Genomic DNA, 12,115 nt, shown 5'->3' with positions numbered 1-12,115 from the left:
CTTGGTGAGGTTCCTGGGTGTATCAGCGTCAGTTTCTGTGGTGTTAAGTACCACCTGTAGGTGAGTGTCAGAGTGAGTTCCCTTCTTTTGGCAGATAATGGATTTAAAGGGAGGTTCAGACCACATTCTAGTCCATTGGGTGGGGTTAATTTCATAGCCTATGTTGTGCTCCCATTGTTCTTTGAATGCATCAAGGGGGGTTGTGGGATTTTGGAGCAGTATTTTGTATTTTGTGGATACCATCCCTTTACCGTGTCCCTCTGCTGTCAGGAGAAGGTTTTTGAAGGTGGTCAAGGGCCTAGTGGCTGCTGATTTTACTGCTGGATTGTTTAAGAAGTCATGTAGTTGATGGTGTGTTAGCCAAGGTAGTTTGTCTTGCATTTCTTGTGTTGGTGTGGGTTTGTTGTTTTGGTATAAGTCTCTTAAACAGTGTAGGCCTTTGGCTTGCCAGGTTTTTATCTGGAGGTTTTGTGCTGGGTGTTGGAATAGTGGGTTATAGGCCAGGGGGGTTAGTGGGGATGGGGATAGTTTGCCTACTTTTTCCTTCCATGCTTTAAGCATGGACGGTGTGAACCTGTTCAAGTGTTGTGGCTTGTCTGAGTTGAGACCTCAGATGTGATTATGAACTGGGGACTTCCCAGCTCACTGTGAAAACACTGGCATACTGACACAGGGTAAGTGTGGATATGGGATCAAGACAGCGTACATAAAGGAACCTATTAACAACAACCCTTCTTAATACAGTAATATCTGAACACTATTATATCAATCACTGTATTATTTGAATCTAAGAAAGATATTGACGAGATAGAATGTGTGCAGATGACCCAAGATAATAAAGGGTCTGGAAACCAAGCTTTATGAAGAATGGTTAAGGGAATTGGGTCTGTTTAGCCTGGTAAAGAGAAGACTGCAAAGAGAGATGATGTTGCTTAGTCGTTTAGTCGTTTAGTCGTGTCCAACTCTTCGTGACCCCATAGACCAGAGCACACCAGGCACTCTTGTCTTCCACTGCCTCCCGCAGTTTGGTCAAACTCATGTTCGTAGCTTCGAGAACACTGTCCAACCATCTTGACCTCTGTCGTCCCCTTCTCTTGTGCCCTCAATCTTTCCCAACATCAGGGTCTTTTCCAGGGAGTCTTCTCTTATCATGAGGTGCTTAAAAAAGAAGAGACATCACCTTGCCAACAAAGGTCCGTATAGTTAAAACTATGGTTTTCCCCGTAGTGATGTATGGAAGTGAGAGCTGGACCATAAAGAAGGCTGATTGCCGAAGAATTGATGCTTTTGAATTATGGTGTTGGAGGAGATTCTTGAGAGTCCCATGGGCTGCAAGAAGATCAGACCTATCCATTCTTAAGGAAATCAGCCCTGAGTGCTCACAAGAGAGATGATAGCCACTTGGAAGATGTTTTCTCCTGCTCTGGGGGAGGGGGGAGGGAGGTTAGGATCCAAATCAATGAATTCAAGTTACAAGAAAGAAGATTCCAAATAAACAGCAGGAATAACTTTCTGATGATAAGAGCTGTTCAACAGTGAAACAGACTCCAGTGAGAGGTGGTGAACTCTCCTTCCTGGAAGGTTTTTAAGCAGAGGTTGGATGTATTGTCTAGTTGAGAGTCCTGAATTGCAGGGGGTTGGACTAGATGGGTCCCTTCCAACTCTGATTCTATTAAGACACCATGAGCATTTCACCAATAACTGCATTATTTTTTGGGGGGAAATATACTCACTAAAGGCTTCTGCTTCATGTTCCAAATAAAACACATGATTAATTAATATGGACTTGAAAATATTAAACCACAATAAGCCAAAACCCAAGCCAACGCACTACACACCAGCACTAGCCCTTTAGAAAGACAGATCTTGAACTGTTCCTTTAAAATAAGCAAACTGAAATTGACTGAGCAGGGCAACAAAGGAGGTTAAAGGTGCAGACCCTTCATAGTGAACGCTTTTAATGGCTCTCCAAAGATGCAACACTAAGGCTCCAATCAATCAGACTTAGGCCTTGGTTTGCACTTAATATGGAGTACGTCCTATTGAACTCAGCGAAACTTACTTCTGAGTAAACATGCATAGGATCAGGCTGTAGCACCACCAGTCTGACATCTCAACTCCCACAAACAGGCAGGGGGCAGAAAGGGCCTTTGTGAATTTAATAGCTGGAATTGTACCTAGAAATGAAGTGGAAGCCAACAAAAATGTCAGAACATAAGTAATTATATATTTTTTCTACAGTGTATGTGTATGTGTTTCAAATAACTGAGCAGCTACAATTGCTGCAATCCAGCATTTCCAAAGTAAAAAGTATGTAGGGGCTCCCCAGTTCTCCATGAGTAGGAAAATCTTGGCATGTACCAAGGGAAATTCTGGAGTGAATACAAAACATTTCCTTCCAGAGGAGAAAATGAGATCACATATATTCCTAAATGTCCTTCTAAGATTGTCAGCACACAGTGAGGCTCATCAACCATTTTCTAACTGAACATTATGCCCTGAGAAAAAAAGTATGTTTTGATGCTGTAACAAAGCATCCCAAAGAAATACAATATTTCTTTTCAGTCACTTTGAGAACTAACTGATGTACAGCTGTCTTCTGCATGCTTGATTTTTCTACAGAATGAGATAGAATGTTATCTTCTCAGCGAGAGCTGACCCAGCAGTTTCACATGCAGTTACAATATGACCACATATAAAATATAGCAATGAACATTCTTAGACATGTGATCGCTTCATCTCTATGCTTGAATATAAACAATACCCACTGTTGTCCATAGGTTGGGTTGTTATTTAAACTGATTTAGGGTCCCTTCAGGTCCAAGATACACATGGTGTTGGTAGTAAACATATCTGCCCCAATCATTTCTGTTATTTACTGAGTTGAATAGGATCCAAAATGCAGCAGTCTGATTGGTCTTAGAACAATAGGATTCAGAATGCAGCAGTCTGATTGGTCCTAGAACAATAGGATTCAGAATGCAGCAGTCTGATTGGTCCACAGGAGCCACCCAATCCAGCTCCAAGTGGAAGTGAATCCACAACCTGATTGGCCTGCAGGAGAATCCCAGAATTAGCCAATCACGTGGGGCCCATTGTGTAAGTAATGTATATAAAGCAGACATTCTGGGGGAACATCCATTCATCCTCACCACTATGAGCTGAATAAAGAGCATGAAATCCACTCTTGACTCCGAGTATATTTCAATTTCTAAAACAAGGGACAGGGTGTGATCCCATTAGGAAGGACTGCTGTTGCCTCCCAGTCATCTTTCCCACTGTAGCCCTTCCTCCCACAAGCTTTTTTTGCAGGCAACCTCATTTCTGGAATTGAAACTTCCTGGGAGAAAAAAGACTTCAGGGGAAGGGCTGCATAGGAAATAATGGTGGGCAGGAGATGGGTTTAGTGTCTCCTACCCAGGTGCCCCATTTCTGCTTTGTATCACACCCAGCTTTAAATCTGCATTTCAAAATCAGCCTGTCACTGGACCTTAGTGGATTCTTCTGGTCAATTTGTTTCTAACACATGCCCCATTACTTGAAGGAGATGGTCAGATTTTAAGTCATAATTAGTCACATCCATCTCTATAGAGCGAATGATGCCAGAATACAACATGACTGATGTAACACAACTTAATGGTTATAATTAAAATGGAACATGCCTCTTAATTGCATTGGATACCTGCTAATCATCTGGACAATGGGAATTTGATTCAAATTTAGGGTATTAAATGGCAGCAGATGGACAATAAACTCTCCACTAAGCATGCATACGCTGATGAGCACTCCATTCTGCCAGTTACCTCCATTAAGGATATGTTGGTGGCATCAGTCAGTCCCCAAAATGCTGCATTTGGTGCTGAAATAATTGCTAGTGAGGAAATTTTGATAAGTTAGTTAAAAAATAGTTGATGTGCTTTCATTGTTGCTGCCACATTCGCATAGACAGTAAACAGCACATTTGTTCTACAAGTGTGGCTCCAGAGTCTTCTGTGTAATGGCAGTTTTGTAATTCAGTTTTCAAGAAACTGAGGTCACTTCCAGATGAACTCTTTAAATGAGCATCCATCCAGATTTCTTTTCACAGATTTTGTGGGGAGGTATGTCATGTGCCTGATCTATACCTTACACAACCTATATTCATAAATATATTCAAAATCATATTACACAGGAGGGGTATCACAGGTCTCTATTTTTCTAGCCATGCAAGCAAACTGATGCTGTAAAACATGCCCCCTGAAACTTCCCACCATGTGTAGGAAGTGGGAAGCATAAAGACTATATTCTTGTCATGAAGGCAGACACCAGAATCCCCTGGAGTGTCTGTGTGCAAATTGACACAGCTGCTAGTGTTCACAGATGTTCTGAGGTTGAACACACAACATACATATGCCACTGGCTGATTGACTACTGATTTAAACAAGGCTACTGACGAAAAAGGAATCCCAGTTTTAAATTAAGCCTGATGTGAATTGTGTGGATAAATCCAAACATATTATCCTGCCATGGGCCCTTAAGCTTTGCAAACAACAATTATATATGTTTACAATCCTGATATTTCAGCCACTTGCATTATCTAAGAACATGCCCCAAATTTAAAATAGTCCGCACTGAACCTTGCTTATCAGCTCCACTTTTAAACAAAATGGCATTTTTGGTCAAAAGTTATTTCACCAACTAGAAATTGCTGCTGGTAAATTTCTGGTTTGCCCTATTTGCTCTGAAGCTTGCAGTCTAGTATAGTTTAAGAGACATCATCTCAGCCAGGAACAGAGTGGAACAATGCTCAGCTATAGATGCCTCTGCTTTTGTCATTCTAATGTACCTACCTGAAAGGTCATATACTAAGCAATGAAAAATACCAGCCTAGGAGCTTCTAAGAGATAATCAACTGGAAAAATATGAGGCTTTATTTAAGAGACAGGAGTTAAATAGCAAGGAAATCATTTGTTAGAGAAGACACACACAGATTCACTGGGACACAGCCAGCCAGAAGGAGCTTGAGGAAATGAAATGCTGTAGTTGAATCCTGGGCCCAAGCTGCCTTGGATATTTTGAAGGTTATTTCATGGACATGATCTAAAGTGACTTTAGACTTTGTAACCAAGTTAAAGGAGCCTTATTTAAGATCTAGGGAGTAAATTTGGGAAAAATAGATATATCTAAATAGCTTTTATTTGAATCTTTGCTCAGAATATGTAAAACAGAAATCTTTTCTCAGTTATATTTTTTTACATTTAGCTTCGCCAGGCTATTTCCTGAAACCACAACACAAAAAGTGCCATACCATGATTTGGAATTAAATGTGAACCAGCCTAGTAGATAAACTGCCTTCTTTAGAGCCTTCTGCTTTTCTGCAAGTACTGTAGAAATACATGGGACTTCACTGGCCCAGTAAATAGAGAGAGAGGTTTGTGCCACTGGTGGATCTTGGGGACTCAAATTTCAGTGATGCCCTGTGCAGTCGCCAAAGTTCATTGTCCCCCCACCTTTCTCGCTCCATTATAAATCATAGTTGTGTTATATTTGAAAAGCTTATTTTAAAGAATAAATCCACAAGAAAAACAAACCTAACCCTTTGGGGGGGGGGTTTACAGTTAGGTGAATGAGCAACATCTACAATTTTTCAAACTTCCCTGGAGGAAAATGTTCAGGTTTCTAGTTTTTTTTTCTTTTTCTTTTTTAAGAAATGTGATCAATATTTTGTCACTATTCATTGGCTTGGACGCAGGTGGCGCTGTGGGTTAAACCACAGAGCCTAGGACTTGCCGATCAGAAGGTCGGCGGTTTGAATCCCCGCAATGGGGTGAGCTCCCGTTGCTCGGTCCCTGCTCCTGCCAACCTAGCAGTTCAAAAGCACGTCAAAGTGCAAGGAGATAAATAGGTACCGCTCCAGCGGGAAGGTAAATGGCATTTCCGTGCACTGCTCTGGTTCACCAGAAGTGGCTTAGTCATGCTGGCCACATGACCCGGAAGCTGTAAGCCAGCTCCCTCGGCCAATAAAGCAGGATGAGCGCCGCAACCCCAGAGTCGTCCACGACCGGACCTAATGGTCAGGGGTCCCTTTACCCTTTATTCATTGGCTTAGCAGGGATTAATGCATCTTATACCTTCCTGGGCTATACAGTGGTACCTCAGGTTAATTACTTAATTCATTCCGGAGGTCCGTACTTAACCTGAAACTGTTCTTAACCTGAAGCACCACTTTAGCTAATGGGGCCTCCTGCTGCTGCCATACAGCTGGAGCTCGATTTCTGTTCTTATCCTGAAGCAAAGTTCTTAACCTGAAGCACTATTTCTGGGTTAGCGGAGTCTGTAACCTGAAGCGTATGTAACCTTTGCTTCAGGATGAGAACAGAACCTTTGCTTCAGGATGAGAACAGAAATCGTGCTCCAGCAGCGCGGCAGCAGCAGGAGGCCTCATTAGCTAAAGCGGTGCTTCAGGTTAAGAACAGCTTCAGGTTAAGAACGGACCTCCGGAACGAATTAAGTACTTACCCCGAGGTACCACTGTACTTGGATTGGGCTGTGTTCTATTCTTTGTTTCTTGCATGCGCATGTGGCTCTATTAGTTTGCAGCATGTGTGTTTGTGATATTGGATGACATGCTTTAGAACAATTTCCAGGTGGCTGCCATAAATAATCTGACTCAAATTAATATTCGTAAGAAAGTGTTTTTTATGTATGGCACATACCCTGCAGTGAGTTTTTAAAATGTAAATGTAGATTACATCCTAATGGGCCAAATAACACCTGGTAATAATAGATATATCATTTCTGCTTTTTTATTTTTGAAGCGCTAATGAGTATCCCTTCTTTACTATTTCCCCCCCCCCCCAGACTAGGCTAAGTGCTTATTGCTGCAGTTCTTAGTCAGGGTAGGAAAGGGAACAATCCATTAGGAAATCCAAGCCATAAATGAAATGACCACAAAGACCTATCAGTTAGCAGAAATGCAGCAGCTGTACATATTTATTGTAACATAACACTATATTGTTGCAGAGATGTGCTGTTTAAAACATGCATAAGGCAGGTGAAACGTGACCATATTACTTCTCTGTTTGAAAATGAGAAGGTGTAGAGTGGCATAACCTCAAACACATAAATAAACATTAGACTAATGGGGAAGACAGGTACACAACAAGTCTGGCAATAACAGTTCAAAGGTCACTGGTAAATGTGAAACTTTTGCAGCCTTGCAAATTTGATCTTATACTATATTCTTTTTCAATGTGCTGCTTTAGCACATGCTATAAAAACTATAAGGGGCTAGTAAAGCTTTATCACACCTTCCTGAAATGAGGAGCAGAAGGGAAAATGTCTGAGCATTATAGTCTACTCTTGATCACATGTATAGGTATACCAAAGAAATGCAACTAATGGAGAAATGGCATTCTTATTTGATTAAAAACCTGAAGAGGTATTAGTTAAAATCCTGACACCAATAAGTGCTAAATTGTCCTGAAGTAGTTTGGCTTCAATAGGACCAGTGCTCCCCCCCAGGGGGTACTCAAGGGCACGCAGTACCAGCACCTCTTTTTTTGTTAAAAAAGATTATAAAAAGGATTTAGTAGGCACAAGGTAAACTAAAATTGCAGCTTTTTCAAGTTGAACTGGCCTTGTCTAAAGACATACTGTATGATAACTTGCAGATCACTACATGTCCTAGTGGCCATCTTGAAACCAAAGGCTCAGCTTGGTTGCTGGAGACCTGCATAAGTTTTATGTACAATTCTTCGTCTTTAGTTATTTTATTTCATTTTTTATTTAGGTAATTTATATACCATTCCATACTTCAAAGAAATCTCCAAGTAGTTTACATCACAATGAAAACATCAGAAATATACACAAAAATCATGATAAAAACCCACATTTTAAAGCAGCACAAAACATATGGGGACCATATTAACGACTAGTAGGTCCAAAATACAGAAATACAACAGAAACAAAGAACTCTGCCCACCAAATATAGAAGCATGCATTTATAGGTATTAGAAGTTATCTGTTTACACAGACTGAGAGGCTATTTATGCAACACAGTTGTCCAATTAGAGGGTGTTACTATGATGACTATTATTGGGGAACTCCTGTGAAAATATGGTGCTGGTAGAAGAATACCAGCATTTGTGGAAATAGATAATCTCTGAATCTAAAGCAAGGATGGGAAACCTGTGGTTTCCCAGATGTTTACTGACTTCCACCGGCCACAGCCAGAATGACCAATGTTCAGGAATTATGGGAGTTGTAGTCTAACAACTGGAGAGCCACAGGTTCCTATCCCTCATTGAAAGTTCCCACCCTCAAAATGCCTATGGGAGAACGCCTTCTCCAATATCAACCTTCCTGTGGATTAAAAGATAGTGGTCCATATCACTCTCTTTATTGTGGCCACTAATAATCACTCATTTCAAATTCTGCCCCGTTCCCCTGGTTTGTTATTGGGGGAGCCTTGCAGCACTTTTGAGTGCTTAACTCTGTTCTGCAGCAGACAAATTACCATGTTAGATTACCCAAAATCCAATGGTCAACCCAACATCAACATCAGGTTGGCTATTGCATTTTGGGTAATCTAAAATTACCAATGGTTGCCTCCGACTGGAGCAGAGTGAAAGCAACATACCGCAGTAGGAAACATGCAGTCTTGGTTGATGTAAATGATTGCCAATGGTGGTAACACACAATAGCAGAAGGTGGGGGTCCACGTGGAGCTGTCCAATGGGGTACCATGCCAAGGGCCCACTAAAGTCTGAACCCCAGTCCTGACTGCGTTTCATCATCTGGCATAAAGCACTCTTACTCCCTTAAAACTGATCATATCAAGCATCTGATAGGCACTGTGGCATAATCTCAGTCCCTGATTACTAAATAGCACCTAGCTTTAAAATGTTCTGTGCCAATATGTTAACTTCATGAAAATGCCCCCCACCCCTTCACAAATCAAAAGGACCACTGGAAATACTAAACCCTTCAAAAGAAACTGAAAACAAGCCAAAGGACAACAGCCATTTCAAAGCAGTCCTCTTCTAATATTCCCTATATAAATTTGCTTATTTCTATACCTTCACTCCAGAAGATTCAAACACAAAAACAAAACTCAGTATTTTATATTTATAAACTTATAATGAGAAAAAAAGAGAGTAAGTGGGGGGAAATGTTACCACAGCAAATTTAACCTCCTTTGTATTTGGATTACATTAGCTTGCCAAAGATACAGTGTGGAGGGATCCACAAAGGTGGATCTTTTGGGTCCAGGAGCATGTTCACAAACTGATGTTCATGTGGTACTGTGGCTTGATACCTGTATGCAGCGATTAACAGACATTTCCAGTTTCCTGGAAGGTTTATTTGCTTACTTACTTAAGGCTTTACTATCTAAGTCTCTCCTCCTCCCCCCCTTCTTCTCTTCTCTTTGTTCTTTTCACATCCTTTTCTGGTCCAGCTCAACTGCAAACCTGTAGCCGGGTATGTTCCAACTTTTGTGAATTTTTGGTGATAGCCAAAGATAGTCATACTTAGAGAAGAACCAGTGAAGTTAATGGACTTAAGCTACTTAAATACATTGGGTTTACTCTGAGTATGACTCGTCTTAGTTGGATATCACATTTGCTTTTCCCACATCCACCAACATCCGTCAACTCTCTGTAAAGTTCTGAGCAACCTTGCCCTAGAAATATGGTAAGTATTCAGATATATACAAAAATCCTTATCATGTTTTGTATAAAAATTCTGCATCGTGAAATCTTGTTACAACCCTAATTGTTAAAAAATAAAATTAGTGGTGACTCAAATATCCATTATGTGCTCTGCCAAAAAAGAGCACAGCATCATTAACTAAAACTGAAAATGTCATCTGAAGGAGCTGCACATATATATTATTTCAAATGCATCTTCTTAGCTTCTAGCTGTGTGTAAACTAAAACAATTTTCAACCAAATTTCTTCACAAATCATGTAAATCTTATTATCTAATTTCTTTTGAAATTATCACTTAGACTATTTATGTTGTTTTAGGTACTGCCAACACCACTAAAATAAAAAACAGAAATGTCTGCAATGCTTAACACAAATTAATTAGAAAGAGAGAATGAGAGAGCAACAGAGGATCCACTGGAGTCAATGGAAAGAATTCAAGTCACCTACAAAGGACTTTGGATCAAGCTTTTAATCACAGTTCTAATCCTGCTGTCAGCTGTAGCAAGTGATAAACGCTTCGCTAATGTTATCTAGGTAGGTAGCAAAATGTTAAATGAGATTTGTATTCCTGCTGCTTTCCTGCATAGGTTTTAAGATTCCTTTCAGCAATAATCCTTACAAAATCGTAACTGCAATTAGAATACTTTTGGCTCTTATTTTTATGGCACAGTATCCTTGCCTGTCTTTACAGACACCTGACTTGACAGAATGCAAGTACAACCAGCTGATAAAAACTGATTAAATAGGGTATATATTAACAAAAGTCTTGATAGTTCAGCAGAAGAGGTGCATGGGTAAGGGGGGGGGAATGGGAAGACACTAGGATTTCTAAAATTAAGATGTCACCTGAGATATTGCGTAGAATCAGTTTCTCTGTATATTGCACTCCTTATACTCTTACCTTGTTCCTCTTGAAGTATGCTCTTCGACAAGCTGCAAAGCACTTCTCGCTGCAGAAACATTTCACTTCACTTCCCATACTCAGAGAATAACGCTTGATTCCCACTTTCTGGCACCAGGCACACATTATTTGTACATTTGACACATCGTCTTCTGCAACGAAAAGACAAGAAGAATAAAATGAGCATCCTGTCAAACATCCATACGCTACACCTCAAACATCTATTTCAGTCATCTTTCTTGTATCTACTTCTCTGTAAGCAATCAAATATTTGCACGTTTCTGTTTGCCTGTCTGTTTGCTAAAGCATCTGGTGACAGGCTGCCTCATTCTTCAACTGTCTAGAAACAATTATCAATTTTATAGATTATCCAATGTACTGCCATTTTCAGGGTTTTTAGCATTTTAAAGAAAACGTTGAACTTTAATTCATTAAACTCAGTAACTGACACGAAAGAATATTATAACATTCCCATTATTTATAACTCTAGAGAGCTGAATCAACATCATCTGCTCATGAAACTCAGGAGCTCTGACTAATGTGAGTAGGTTAACACATGGAAGAACAAGACAACAGGAGTTGGCAGTGTTTTGTCCCCAATGGCCACAGGCATGCCAGTACGTGTAAATACAACTGGGTATGGACATGAGCCTGGACACTGGGCATTGGGAAGATGAGGCCTTTCTCTCTCTCCCTCTCTCTCTCTCTCTCTCTCTCTCTCTCACACACACACACACACACACACACACAATTTATTTTCCCCTTCCCACAGCCATTCTCATCACAACTACATTATCTACAGCCAACCAAACAGCTACTTAATAGGCTTGGGAACCCACAAATTACATGCGAAGTCCAGTGGTGGAAGGAAGTGACTTAGAGCAGGCAGTATGGAATACCTACTAGAGCTGTATGTATCCCACAGGCCACAGGTTATCCACATGTACTCTAAAACATGGCATTTGTTCCTGTTTGGTCCTGTGTATGTAGAAATAAATAGAAATTTCTCAAGCATGACCAATACTTGTGTGAGCCTGTTCTTATGATTGCTTATTTGTAATTAAGTCCTATTGTGTTCAATTAGATTGATCCTCAAATATCTGCATAGTATTGTTGCCTTAATATAACTGCTATATACTGGTGCCATATGCTGAATTCACATTAAAATGTATGTATGTATGTATATATGCATATATGCATTATTTAATTGAATTATACTTCACCATGCTCTGCTTCCTACAAATTTAACGATCATACAGCATGGTTCTCATGGAGTTCCAATCTGCATGGACTGCATTTTCATGCACATGCATTCTTTATGATCACACTTCTCTGTTCCCATCTCCTAAGCATCCTAGCTTCAGAATCATTCAAATCTTTCCAGACAGCCAGTTTTCTGTCACAGTTTCCTGCAAAGTTTCTGACCTAGTGAATTCGAAAGGATGATAAAACACATAATCTCTGTGCATAAAACACAAACTCTCATGGCTTTAAAGATGAAGAGCCTGATTAAATCTAAAAG

General features: G+C 40.2%; 1 protein-coding gene and 1 long non-coding RNA gene across 5 annotated transcripts in view; one reads left to right on the top strand and one right to left on the bottom strand.

The window, feature by feature from the left end:
• The window catches only part of SOBP (sine oculis binding protein homolog), a 139,252-nt gene that overhangs the window by 95,712 nt on the left and 31,425 nt on the right, over window positions 1-12,115 (bottom strand). For all 4 annotated transcript variants that reach the window (XM_083608300.1, XM_083608302.1, XM_083608301.1 and 1 more), the window contains exon 4: window positions 10,594-10,745. In XM_083608300.1, the coding sequence (XP_083464426.1) occupies window positions 10,594-10,745 (152 nt within the window). The remainder of the gene's footprint in view (window positions 1-10,593; window positions 10,746-12,115) is intronic.
• Window positions 9,902-12,115, top strand: part of LOC310760270 — a 29,796-nt gene continuing 27,582 nt past the window's right edge. Inside the window, exon 1 of the long non-coding RNA XR_014546877.1 lies at window positions 9,902-10,226. This is a non-coding gene — a long non-coding RNA (uncharacterized lncRNA). The remainder of the gene's footprint in view (window positions 10,227-12,115) is intronic.

The sequence above is a fragment of the Podarcis filfolensis genome (assembly GCF_964270895.1).
Source record: "Podarcis filfolensis genome assembly, chromosome: 3".
NCBI lineage: Eukaryota > Metazoa > Chordata > Lepidosauria > Squamata > Lacertidae > Podarcis > Podarcis filfolensis.
Note: the sequence above shows the minus strand (reverse complement) of the source record. Positions and strands in the feature narration are given on the sequence as shown.